The sequence below is a fragment of the Aquarana catesbeiana genome, linkage group LG03, assembly GCF_042186555.1.
Source record: "Aquarana catesbeiana isolate 2022-GZ linkage group LG03, ASM4218655v1, whole genome shotgun sequence".
NCBI classification, from domain to species: Eukaryota; Metazoa; Chordata; class Amphibia; order Anura; family Ranidae; genus Aquarana; species Aquarana catesbeiana.
The window spans coordinates 685,432,965-685,446,560 of record NC_133326.1 but is presented as its reverse complement, the minus strand read 5'-3'; the positions used below and the strand labels follow the sequence as shown (position 1 = coordinate 685,446,560).

Sequence of the window (13,596 nt, the reverse complement as noted above, 5' to 3'; positions counted from 1 at the left end):
GGAGAGAAGGGGCAGGAGCGAGACGGAGCTCTGTGTGTGAACGGACACGCAGAGCAGCAGCTCGGGATCGACCATGCATGAGTGCCCCCATAACAAGCTGCTTGCTCTGGGGGCACTCGGCAGAAGGGAGGGGCCAGGAGTGCCAAAGGGGACCCGAGAAGAGGAGGATCGGGGCTGCTGTATGCAAAGCAGGTAAGTATAACGTTTGCTATTTTAAAAAGTTTTTGCCTAATCATCTTACAACTTTTTTTTCCCCCCTCTATGGAGGTACAGGGACCAGTGGCATGGCCTTATACCTAGGAGTGCGGACAGCTGCGCGCTTCTACTTCTAAAAAAAGAACGCAGATTAATGATCTCTTGGGGGCCATTCTGAGGATTATGGTTCTTTCCGACTGACAGCATCTAAGTGCTAGGTGTTCAAATTCCCCCCGAAGAGGAGCTGTGTGTAGAAGAGACATATTCTATTGCGCATTACAGCAACTTTTGAGATTACAGTCCATCACCTCACAAAACAGTCACTTGTTCCACCTACCTCCCACATGGGCTTGATTCCCTCTTTAAAGAGGTGAAAGTCGCTGTACCCACTCAGGTCTCCGGGACGTACCAGGTGGCTGTACACCCTCCAGAACTGCTCCACCTACAGAAGACAGATACATCAGGCTTTTTTTTTTTCACTGTGATCCTGCCAGTAACACCACGCTTCCTGTTCTAAGGTGACAGCACTCAATCACTATATTGTATCCATGGGAGGAGCAGCATTGACACCCTAGGCTGCTCTCCGGGTTTGGACTACAAATATGTCATCATATCTTCATTATGTGGAGGGTGAGGGAATTAGTAGTTTACAGAAGATGACTTGGAAGGAAGATGAGATTTGATGTTTTGTACCATCAGTGGAGCTCACAGGAAGCGACAAGATGTGGAATTTCTGGATCAACCAATATTTTCCGTACTTGCTAAAAATGTTCTTGGCATGAAAACAGAAAGTGAATGCAGCCACTGCATCTAAGGCCTAGTAAGCTGCAATATTTTATCCTTGAAAACATTTTTTTAAGCCTCTTGCAGAACGTGTAATGCATGTATGTGGTGGCAAGAAAAGTGGGTTTTAACGCCCAGCCACTGCCATTATGCACCCCCAAGCAGCTTGAGGTTGCATGCGAACAGCACGCTCTCTTCACACTGTATGAACCGTCACCAGCATCTCCCGATCGCGGCTTCTGATCAGGAACCAACGAGATGGGCTCCTGATTATGTGACAGCGGTGAGAGCAAATCACAGTGGTCACATGATGCAGAAGCTGCCCGCACCACCCCCCAGGCATTAAAGGATCAGTTCATCTTTTCAAAAAAAAAAAAAAAAATTAGGTGAACGAACATGGTACACCCTCCCCACTCCCCCCGATGCACTTACCTCTGTGGGTGATGAGCTGTCACTGCCCATGCAGCTAGTGTAGCGGCCCAGGGATATTTCCCCTTCTTTCTTGTAGGATTTCTGTGACCGATCAGAGTGATTCTGACTGGTCAGTGCTGGCACTGGACTGCTCTGACCAATCAGAATCAATCTCATCTGTCCTTTAGGACCTACAGAAAAAAGTGGGGATTTCAAATCCCTGGATCGCTACACCAGCTGTGTGGGAAGTGACAGCTCATCGCCCACAGAGGTAAGTACAGTGGGAACCAGAGAGGGTGTAGGATGTTTGTTCAACTTTTTTCATTTTTTTCTGAAAAGAGGGACTTATACTTTAAATCCCTCTGAAGATTCAAATACATTTTTCACCAGTGTTTTAGTCAGAATTTCTAGGCAGCCTTCCAACAATCACTAATTAGAGACACCTATAAGGGCTCATTCACACCATACATGCATGAAAAGTGATGGAAACTGATGGGAAAACTGTGCAGATCTCACTTGCAGAGATATCGGTTATCCTCAGTTTTCATGCCCTAGTCACACCAATGTTGATGTCACGTCAGCTTTTTTTTCCTGTGCAGAACACGTTGCAGATTCCTGTGCAGAAAAAATCTGCACGTTGTGGTGTTAACAGGGCACAAAGAGAACCAATGTTTTTTTTTTTTTGTGCCCTTGCAGAAAAACTGACCTCTCTGCACCATGGTGTGAACCAGGCCTAAAACATGGCGGTTGAAATTAAGATTTATGGTGTTACCACTTTGTCATGCTCAATGGTATGATCACCCTCAGCGTGTTGAAGTCCCGGAAACGAGGCAAGTTCATTATGTAATCACAATGTCCACTCATCCCTGAAAACACACCAAACCTTGTAGCAGAGGAAGTATAAGGTAGGTCATTGGCTCTTACTGTGGCCACTGTGCCAAATGGACGGATGTTCTCTGCATAGTTCAGAGTGCTTGCCGGCCGGGAGGGAGTCCTGCGGGAATACCAGAAGGTGTAGCGGTACTGGAGAGGGTGCTCACCGAGAGGAATAGCAATCTCCTAAAAACAAAAAAACAAAAAAAAAAAAAAGATCCATCATCAGGCTAGATAACAATACAGAAATATTATTGTATACAATAAATACCCTATTACTGTCTAGGTCAGGGATCTGCAAACTTTCTAAACAAAGGGCCAGTTTACTGTCCTTCAATCTTTATGGGGGCCGGACTGTGGCCAGTGGGAGCAAACAATGCTCCATCATTAGTATTAGGGGGAATAATAGTGCTCCATTGTTGGTATTATGGGAGGAATCGCGCCCCCACCATTGGTGTCAGTGGAGGAATAGTGCCCCATCATTGGTGCAAGTGGGAGGAATAGTGCCCCATCATTGGTGTCAGTGGGAGGAATAGTGCCCCATCATTGGTGTCAGTGGGAGGAATAATGCCCCATCATTGGTGTCAGTGGGAGGAATAGTGCCCCATCATTGGTGTCAGTGGGAGGAATAATGCCCCATCATTGGTGTCAGTGGCAGGAATGGTGCCCCATCATTGGTGTCAGTGGGAGGCATAATGCCCCATCATTGGTGTCAGTGGGAGGAATAGTGCTTCATCATTGGTGTCAGTTGGAGGAAAAGTGCCCCATCATTGGTAATAATGTGAGAAATAGTGCCCCATCATTGGCTTCAGTGGGAGGAATAGTGCCCCATCATTGGTGTCAGTGGGAGGAATAGTGCCCCATCATTGGTGTCAGTGGGAGGTATAGTGCTTCATCATTGGTGTCAGTTGGAGGAAAAGTGCCCCATCACTGGTGATAATGTGAGAAATAGTGCCCCATCATTGGTGCAAGTGGGAGGAATAGTGCCCCATCATTGGTATCAGTGGGAGGAATAGTGCCCCATCATTGGTGTCAGTGGGAGGAATAATGCCCTATCATTGGTGTCAGTGGGAGGAATAATGCCCCATCATTGGTGTCAGTGGGAGGAATGGTGCCCCATCATTGGTGTCAGTGGGAGGCATAATGCCCCATCATTGGTGTCAGTGGGAGGAATAGTGCCCTATCATTGGTGTCAGTGGGAGGAAAAGTGCCCCATCACTGGTAATAATGTGAGAAATAGTGCCCCATCATTGGTGTCAGTGGGAGGAATAGTGCCCCATCATTGGTGTCAGTGGGAGGTATAGTGCTTCATCATTGGTGTCAGTTGGAGGAAAAGTGCCCCATCACTGGTGATAATGTGAGAAATAGTGCCCCATCATTGGTGCAAGTGGGAGGAATAGTGCCCCATCATTGGTATCAGTGGGAGGAATAGTGCCCCATCATTGGTATCAGTGGGAGGAATATTGCCCCATCATTGGTGTCAGTGGGAGGAATAGTGCCCCATCATTGGTGTCAGTGGGAGGAATAGTGCCCCACCCATCATTGGAGCACAGGTGTGTCAGGAGGAGGCTGTCTCTCTGGAGCTGCTGCAGATCCGTGTGAGAGGGGACTGGTGAGGAAATCTATCCCAGCTCTCCTGGCCCCTTTCTGGGGAAGCCATGGAGGCCAGCAGGGCCTCTCCTGCTGGAAGCTCACAGCCATCTCCTGGGCCGTCGGGTGACATGCCTGCCCCTGTACAAGCTGATCTCTCTACCCCTGGTGGGGATGAAGGTTCCGAAGCCATTCGGGAGCGAGTGGTGGCCGGGATTAAGGCCCTAAATAGGGAGAGGGATAAGCTTTACAAGCTACGAGCGGAGCTGAAGCGTCTGCGAAGGCAGCGGGAGGGCTTACACAGCCAGAAGCGTGGATCCATGGATCCGGAGATCCAGTTGGCCAAAGTCCGTGTGGACCATCAGGAGACCATTGTGGCCATGATGGAAGGCAGAGATGGGCCATTTAAGGAGAAGTTTGGAAATGACAGGAGGTTTGGAAGGATGACAAAGATGGAGGTGGAGGAGGAGACCCCCAGTTCTGACCCCCTGCCCCCTCAGGGAGAGGTAAGCAGCCCCATGCCTTCCCAGGACTCAGGAGGCATGCTCAGGGCCATCCAGGTAATGGAGTCTCCTATGCGGAGGAATCAGTTAATGTTTAATGAGGAGGACATTACGGATGATGTACCTGATAAGGTAAAGACTGCCAAGTCCCATGTTGTGGATAAGACTGTTTTTGTGCCTTTCAACACCGACAATGTGCCTAATGACAATCAGGCTGCTGATCCTGTGTGCAGCAATGTTGTGCCTGCTGATGCTGCAATGCAGCAAGAGTTACTTTTAAAAAATGTCATTTCTGTAGAAGAACCACAGGTGTCAGCAGAGCCCATTAACCCCCCTTTAGCTGAGTCCAAAGCTGTTTGCCCCACAGCTGCTAAGGACTCTACAGCACAGCTTCAGGAGACAGCTGGTATTGCAGCAGAAACTGTGATTATTCCTGATGGGAATGTGAATGTTTGTGTGACTGATAACAATCACCCCAGTATCAGTGTGATGGACAATCGTCCTGCTATGGATTCTTCCAGTTCAGTTCAGAGAGTTGATAATGATGTACAGACTAATGTGACTTCAGTGTGGGGCCTTGGCCCTGATAAACCTACCTTTGCTCAGGTGGTACGCTCTGCTCCTGGTAGCTCTGCTCCCAAGCGGGGTTTTCCCCTACAGGCTACCACTTTGAGCACCCCAGGATCTGGTCTTGGGTCTCTGGCTTCTGCTGGGGGTCCCAGACGTAATGTTGTTATTCTGAAATGGGAAGGTGGTGCGATCCCTCCAGCACGGCGTGCAGTGGTGGATTTGATTTTGGAGATGGGTTTTGGGGCAAATGATCTGTATGCCTTTATACATGTAGCTGGGAGCCGGGATTATACAGTTAGCTTCACCAGGCCAGAGGGTCTTGACCTGTTCTGGGAGAGATATGAGGCTCGGTGCAGGTCAAGACCTGAATGGGAAGGTCTGGCCCCAGTTGCAGTTTCTCAGAGGTCTACAGTAAAAAAAATCACAATTATCCTCACTAATGAGAGTGTCCCTGCCCGGGATCTAGAGGTTTGGTTAAGGAACTATGGGGAGGTTTTGACCAAGCCCAATAAAATCCTTGATGAGCGTAACATCTGGACTGGGGGTTGGTCAGTTACAGTCAGGTTGGCCAGGGATGGGAATGTTGTCCGTCACCTGCCCTCCTCAGCTTTTATAGGGAGGGATAGGATGACTGTTTTTTACCCTGGTCAGCCGAAGCTGTGTCACCGCTGTGGAGAAAAGGGGCATTTGAGTTCCTCCTGTTCAGCCTTGATATGTTCAGTGTGTCGGGGTCAGGGTCATATGGCTAAGGACTGCACCGAAATGATCAGGTGCAACCTGTGCCTGCGCCTTGGCCACCCCTACAGCAGATGTCCTGAAGCCTGGCACAATATGGAGAAGGAGGTAATTGATGACATGTCAAGGTTGGACAGGATGGAGGGTGAGGCCCCTGGTGTACCATCTTCCTCTGCGGTGACCGACTCCCCTGGTCCTGCTCAGGATCCCTCTCCAGTTCCTGTGGCCACCCCTCATGTGTCTGTAAGTATTCCTTCTGTATCTGTATCTGTCTCCCCCCAGCCTACTGTACCCTCTCCTCATGTGTCAGAACCTTCCAAGTCTGTGCCCCCCGAGTCAGTTCCCCCCCAGGAGTCTACCCCTCCTAAGTCTGATTCAAAGGGAGCACCCCCCCCACCAGCAGTGGTAGTGGGTACTAAAAAGGTTGCTTCTTCCTCTGTAAAGAAGTCTTCTGTAAAGACTTCACAGAAAAAAGTAAGAGATGAGGGCATCTCTGAAGCTGACCTGCAGTACCTGGAGGAGAGAAGGAAGGTTGGGAAGCGGAAGAAGCAGGTGGTGAGGACAGAACAGGCTCCAGTGCCTGTCTCCAACCGGTATAGGTCCTCTAATTGGGATATCTCTTCATCTGGAGCTTCTTCGGAGCGAAGTTCTGATTCCGAAATGGAGTTTGAGGCGGCCTCAAGAAAGAGAGAGGCTTCTGGTGATGAGCAGCAGAGGGGAGCTAAGAAGCAATCCACCCAATAACCCAAATGGCGGTTCCCCCTCCGTTAAAAGTGGTGACAATAAATGTCGCTAGCATTAAGTCAGTAAGAGCTCGTTCTATGGCCTTCTTTTTGTTCAGCCAATTAGATGCTGAAATTTTATTTTTGCAAGAGACTAGGCTCACCTCCTTGGCAGATATTCATATGGCCAAGAGAGAGTGGAGGTATGGTCCATCTTACTGGTCTCTTGCGGCCGAGCCTTACGGCGGTGTGGCGGTGTTGTTTAAAACCGGCATGGTAACTGTCCGGCGGGTTATTGAGGTGGAGATTGGGAGATGTATGGTCTTAGACGTCCTTGTGGGAGGGCAGGACCTGCGCCTAATTAATGTTTATGGACCGCACACAAAGTGGGACAGGAAATGCCTTTTTACAAGGATCAAGCCATTTCTTTTTACATCCCGGCAAGTGGTCTTTGGAGGTGACTTTAATACAGTAACTAGGCCCAAGGACAGGAAGGACTTCAAGGACAGGCTGGGATATGATAGCGTTTTTTTAAATAGTATGGTTAGGGATGCTGGTCTTGTGGATGTGCACATTAAGCACCTCCCGGATGACACTGGGTTCACCTTTCATCGAGGTAATAGTCTGAGTAGAATAGATAGGTTTTTTTTGAAGGAGACCTCTGCTTTCTCACCCCCAGTGGTGCAGGCAGTAGAGTTCTCTGATCACTGTATGCTATCTGTGGTCCTGAATGCTTCAGACGCCCCTCAGAGGGGCAAGGGCATCTGGAGATTGAATTCGACTCTACTCAAGGAAGAACATGTTAGACAATCCTTTGAGGAATTCTTTCAGGCACAGGTGACCATCCTGGACTTTTGTAGCAGCAAGGCTGAGTGGTGGGAGCTGACCAAAAAGAGGATTGCTGGATTCTTCAGGGGCCTAGCCAATAGAAAGCAGTTTAATAAATACATGACCTACCAACGTTTACGGAGGAAGCTGGATATTCTTGTCTCGAGAGGAGGAGATCCTGGGGCAATCTCCGAAGTGAAACTCCTTCTCAGGAAGTGTCAATATGACCGGCATGCCTCTTTGGTTCTGGAGAGGGACTATGGGAAGTACCACTCGCCTGACCCTTACCAGAACTGCAAACAAGGTGTAGCTGTTAAAACGGTCGTTGGCCTTAAGGACAGTACAGGTTCCTTGACAAAGTCCAGGTCAGGGATTCTGGAGGTCGTGAGGTCCTTTTATGCTGACCTTCTTGGGAGGAAAGAGCTTGACCGTGACAAGATGGAAAGCTTTTTGGACTCTACTCCAGGTCTAAATGATGAAGATGTCCCATTGATGAATTTGACAGAGGAGATCACAGTTGAAGAGGTGATAAGGGCAATTGAACAGCTTGCCATCAAAAAGTCACCTGGACCGGATGGCTTGACGGCTGAGTTTTACAAAGCTTTTAAGTCTATTCTGGCCCCACATTTGGTAGAGGTTTTTAACAGTTGCCTTGCTGAGGGGGTACTTCCCTCTTCCATGAGGCACTCAGCTGTGATTCTTCTTTCAAAGGGTAAAGATCCTTCGATGGTTGAGAATTGGCGCCCCATCAGCCTTCTTAATGTCGATAGAAAGATACTGGCAAAGATCATTTTCTGGCGCCTATCGTCAGTAGCAGAGTCTTTGCTTTCTCGCCATCAGCACTGTTCGGTCCAGGGTAGGTGCACCTTCACAGCAGTTTTAGCTGTCCGGGAGGCCTTGGAGCGGTGCAGGGCTGCAGGCTGGGGAAAGTATTTGCTGACATTGGATCAGGCAAAGGCTTTTGATCGTGTTAACCATGAGTACCTGTGGTTGCTCCTTAGTAAGTACGGTCTGCCGGGTGGTTTTGTCGATTGGTTAAAAGTCTTGTATGAGGCTGGCAGAGAGCTTTCCTCTTGTTAATGGTTGGGTTGGGCAGTCCTTTGAGGTTGGCTCCGGGGTGCGCCAGGGTTGTCCCCTGAGTCCCCTGCTCTATGTGTTTGCAATCGACCCCTTCATCAGGAGGCTAGAGAGCGGCATGTTGTGTGGGGTGCCAGTGGGGCTTCCGGGTGAGCCGCCTTTGAGGGTTGTTGCCTATGCGGACGATGTGTCGGTGATTGTCACTGGGGCGGATGAAGCAGAGGAGGTGGTCTCTCTGACATCACGGTATTCTGAAGCATCAGGCTCCAAGATCAATCAGGAAAAGAGTGAAGTTTTCTGGATGGGAAAGGAAGGTGAGGGGTTTGATCTCCCGGACACCTTTCCAGTGCCCCAGGAAAGAATTAAGATTTTAGGCATTGAATTTGGACCTGGCGATTATGGCCTCAAAAACTGGGAAGGCAGACTGGAAATTGCCAATACTAAGGTGGTCAGCTGGAAGAGATGGAAGTTATCTATGAGGGAAAGGGTTGATCTGATTAAGACTTACCTGATTCCGATCTTCTTGTATGTCAGCTTTGTCTGCATCTTGCCAGTGTCTCTCTATGCTAGGGTCAGTAGTGTGTTCTTCCAGATGTTGTGGGGGAACAGACTGAACCCCATCAAGAGGAATGTCACCTATCTATCCAGGAGGGAGGGTGGCTTAGGTATGGTCAACCCAGTTCTTTTCTTTTCACTGCTTTTTCTCAAGTTTAATATTGGTAATATGCTTGCAGTGGAACCTCCTGGATGGGCAGGCATATTTAGATCTTGGTTTAGGCCTTTTCTACGACTTTGGGAAGAAGGTGGCCAAGTGAAGAATCTCAGGGGTCATCGTGGTCAGCTACCAGCCTATGTCGCTCCGTGCCTGAAGTTACTACGGCAGTGGCGATTGTCAGCTGAAGATCTCAGATCGGTTCCGAGGAAAGTCCTTATGAGTCGAGTCTTGAGCGAAGTCTTTCATGACCCACTGGCCTTAAGGGATTGCCCAGGCCCAGTTTTGAGGGCAGGGTTAAGACTTATTAATTTGGACAGAGTACCCCCTAAATTCAGGGATCTGGCCTGGTTGTGCTTCCATGGGAGGCTCTATGTTAGGGGCAATTTGAAATTCCGCAGTGGGGTGGATCGTAGCTGTCCTCGGGAGGAGTGCGCAGGTGAGGAGGAGACTATGGACCATTTTCTGCTTCATTGCCCTTTTAACATAGAAGTGTACAAACAGGTGGGACGGGCCCTCGGTGTCCCTTTCCTCTCCAGGCTGGGTTATGCTGAGTGGGTGTACGGAGCATTCAATACTGGTGGGGTTTTTTGTTTAGATACACTTTTTCTAGTTAGCCTAGTAGTCCGTTATTTCACTTGGAACGCACGGTGTCAGGTCTGCATTCGGCGTAAAATCCTTCCTGTTCAGGTGGTGGTGTATGACATTTTGCATGAGGTGGAGAAGATTCGGGTGCTCGAGAGAGACAAGCGGAGTCAGGGGGCTTGGTTGAAGGCGTGGAGGGGTTTCAAGCCTCCCTGACTGCCAGGAGTCTCTTTCCTGGGTGTGGCTGTCTGTCTCTTATCACCCTAGATTATTATTTTTTTTTTGGATTAATTTTTGATAAATGGCTGCGTACATAGGTGATGGGTTGTGCCTCTTAGGCCCTCTCTGCTGCTTTATGTAAATAATTTTGGTAGTGGATTATGTATGTATTGTATATATTCTGAACATGGATGTGTATTCCTTGGATTTCTGTTGAAGTTTTGTACTATGGTTTTGTTTTTTACTTTTGTATAAAATTGGTTGCTTGATTCTTTTAATAAAAGATCAATAATGCCCTATCATTGGTGTCAGTGGGAGGAATAATGCCCCATCATTGGTGTCAGTGGGAGGAATGGTGCCCCATCATTGGTGTCAGTGGGAGGCATAATGCCCCAACATTGGTGTCAGTGGGAGGAATAGTGCCCTATCATTGGTGTCAGTGGGAGGAAAAGTGCCCCATCACTGGTAATAATGTGAGAAATAGTGCCCCATCATTGGCTTCAGTGGGAAGAATAGTGCCCCTTTGTTGGTGTCAGTGGGAGGAATAATGCCCCAAAGGGCGGATTAAAGCAAGCAAAGGGCCGCAGAGACCACTGGTTTAGAGAATAAAAGGTGGGAATAACAAGATGTATTGCAGTGAAATAAAAGTATGTTCACAATGTACAAGGTGTGACTGACTGGCCAGGTTTTAGGGAAATGTAAACCCATTTACAAAAAGGAAGCTCCAAATCTGACCTCCGGCCCCCCGTTCTTCAGTCTGGCACAGTTGTACCGGCTCCTCTCCTGTACTACAAGAGGATTACTCAGATTTCACTGCACACTGTGAGCTTCTCAGAATGTATATTAGAAGTTGCAGCAAGTCAGATAGATGATTTCCTGGCTGGAGGATGTCAGGTCTGAGGGGTCTGGGGAGGAATACTGAGCCCCCCCTCCCCCCCCCCCCCGAATCTGATAAGTGGCTTTGGAAGAGGGAAGAAAGAGTTGGTTGTAAATATGATGAACGGTCCAAGTGACCGGATGACAACACAAGCACTTTTGTCACCCTATAAGAGGAAGTGCTTGAGCAAGGACCATCATGGCAGGATCTCCGGGGATTTTATTTTTTAAATAAAACTGTAGATTTAAAAAGATTAAAATGGGTTTTTGAATTTCCCAAAAATGTTAGTTAAATCTGTAGATATTTTCACCTCATTGGGCCCTCTTTTCCCACCGAATCAACCTGCTAATGAAATAAAACCATTTTTAATATATAACTTTATTTCAGATCCAGTGATGACATCACGGAGTCTCTGTGCTTCCTTTTGCAATGCAGGCAGATCATGGTGGGAGGGGCTGGCAGGGTGCTGTACATAACCTTCTGAAAACATCACAGCCCCCTGCCTCATTACTCCTCCCCAGGGCCCTCAGCTCTGATGCAATCAGTGGGCGGGCTCTTGGGAGGAGTTATGAAAATATCACAATGCCTTGATAAGTGGGTGTCAGTCTGGAGGAGTGGGCGTTCCTGGGCAAGACAGTATTTGCATGCAGACTGCCCTAAAGTAATGCCCACAGGTGATGCTGAGCCTCCATGATTGAAAGAACTGAAATGCAATCAATGAGCGGGGCGGGACAGTCAGACTGGAAATCCAATTAATGAAAAGGGTGGGCCAGTCAGGCTGCAAAACCAATCAATGAAAGGGGTGGGCCAGTCATGCTGGAAATCCAATCAATGAAAAGGGTGGGCCAGTTGGGCTGGAAATCCAATCAATAAGCGGGGGCGGGCCAGTCAGGCTGGAAATCCAATCAATTAAAAGGGATGAGCTAGTCAGGCTGGAAATCCAATCAATGAAAGGGGCGGGCCAGTCAAGCTGGAAATCCAATCAATGAGCGGGGTGGGCCAGTCAGGCTGGAAGTCCAATCAATGAAAGGGGCGGGCCAGTCAGGCTGGAAATCCAATCAATGAGAGGGGCGGGCCAGTCAGGCTGGAAATCCAATCAATGAAAGGGGCGGGCCAGTCAGGCTGGGAAGAAAAGAGATAAATAACAGTGGGAATGACGGTGATGTGATGTGTCCTGGGGCTGTACAACGGACATGTAACCAGTAATATGAGCTCGGCCACCTGCAGTGTAAATGAGAGTCAGGGAAAACAGTGCCCCCGTCTTTCTATTTTCAGTCTGTGTCCCTGCTGGCACAGGAAGCGATGTGAAATCTCTCCACTGGGGACACAGACAGCAACAATCAGCACAGGGATGGGTTAGACCGTCAGCCATGTTATCATTGCCGTGTCGCCTGCCCTGGTGTCACAGGGAGGTGAAATCTACCCAAAGGGGTCATCAGTAACAGTGCTGTCTCTGTAGAGGGGAGAAGTCTGGCCTTGATCTCCTCATTCTCTGCTCTGTACACTGACTCCAGGGTGGAGGGACATCTAGATCTCCTCCCTTTATATTAATGCTCGGTGGCGCCCTCCTCAGGCGCTCGGACCAGCCGCCCTACACCCAAATACGCCGCCATGTTTAATCCTGCACATGGCAACAGCAACTTCCGGCGCGCTGACTGACGTCACACATCTTACCGGAAGTAAGCCGGTTTGTACCTTGGACTTGACCTCCTCCTCGCCATCCCGAGCATTAACGTCGTCACTCCCCGACAGCCCCATGAGCGCTGCTATGAGCGGCCGCCACCCGGCTCTCCCGGCGACACTTCCGCCTTCTCCGCTCACCGCCGTGCGCCTGAGACCGCGCGCTGGCGTCACACGTCTGCCACTGGGCGGGACCGGACTGAAAAGGCAGGGGGCGGGGCCACCGCGAGAGGGGCGGAGGCTAAGCTGGAAGAGGGATGAAACACGTGACCAACGCTGGCGTGCGGCGCCGCTTTGAGAAAGGGGGCGTGGTGTATCCGAAAATAACATTAAAATAATATATGATGATAATAAGTAATTAAAAAATAATTATTTGATTTTCTAGTTATAATAAATTAATATATTGAAATTGTAAATAAAATAATATTCTGTATTAATAAATATATAATGAGAATAATGAATTAATAGTAAATATTCGATTATTTATATGTGAATATAAATATATACACACGTTATAAATTAAAATATTGAGATTGTAAAAAAATATATTCTGTATTAATATATGATGATAATAAAAACAATAATAGTAATTAATAAGTAATTATTTGAATATATATTAAATTAATATATTGAAATTGTAAAAGAAAACTATATTCTGTAATAATATATGATGATAATAGTTAAATAGTTAAATATATATATAATAAATTAATATTTGGAAATTGTAAAAAAAAATGTGCAGTAATCCTATTCTGCCACTAGGTGTCCTCAGTCTCCCAGGTTGGCTGAAGAGCTCTCTTTCTGACCAGCACTGTCCTGTGCAGTAATCCTATTCTGCCACTAGGTGTCCTCAGTCTTCCAGGTTGGATGAAAAACTCGCTTTCTGACCAGCACTATGCTGTGCAGTAATCCTATTCTGCCACTAGGTGCCCTCGGTCTTCCAGGTTGGATGAAGAATTCACCTTCTGACCAGCCCTGTGCTGTGCAGTAATCCTATTCTGCCACTAGGTGTCATCAGTCTTCTAGGTTGGATGAAAAACTTGCTTTCTGACTAGCACTATGCTGTGCAGTAATCCTATTCTGCCACTAGGTGCCCTCGGTCTTCCAGGTTGGATGAAGAATTCACCTTCTGACCAGCCCTGTGCTGTGCAGTAATCCTATTCTGCCACCACTAGGTGTCCTCAGTCTTCTTGGTTGGCTGAAGAACTCTGTTCAGCACTGTGCTGTGCAGTAATC

The 13,596-nt window shown here is 48.1% G+C and overlaps 2 protein-coding genes across 12 annotated transcripts in view; both read right to left on the bottom strand.

Moving 5' to 3' along the window:
* Positions 1–13,596, bottom strand: part of MINK1 (misshapen like kinase 1) — a 274,895-nt gene that overhangs the window by 130,542 nt on the left and 130,757 nt on the right. The gene's annotated exons all lie outside the window — the stretch shown is intronic.
* Positions 485–12,570, bottom strand: LOC141133549 (eukaryotic translation initiation factor 4E type 2-like). Of its 2 annotated transcripts, none has more exons than XM_073622997.1 (3): positions 12,355–12,570; positions 2,314–2,448; positions 485–637 (listed from the first exon to the last, which is right to left on the bottom strand). In XM_073622997.1, exons 1-3 carry the CDS (start codon positions 12,436–12,438, stop codon positions 500–502), a joined length of 357 nt encoding a protein of 118 aa, XP_073479098.1. In that variant the 5' UTR covers positions 12,439–12,570; the 3' UTR covers positions 485–499. The 2 variants fall into 2 exon arrangements, with proteins under 2 accessions (XP_073479098.1, XP_073479097.1); XM_073622996.1 differs by having other exon boundaries at positions 12,376–12,570.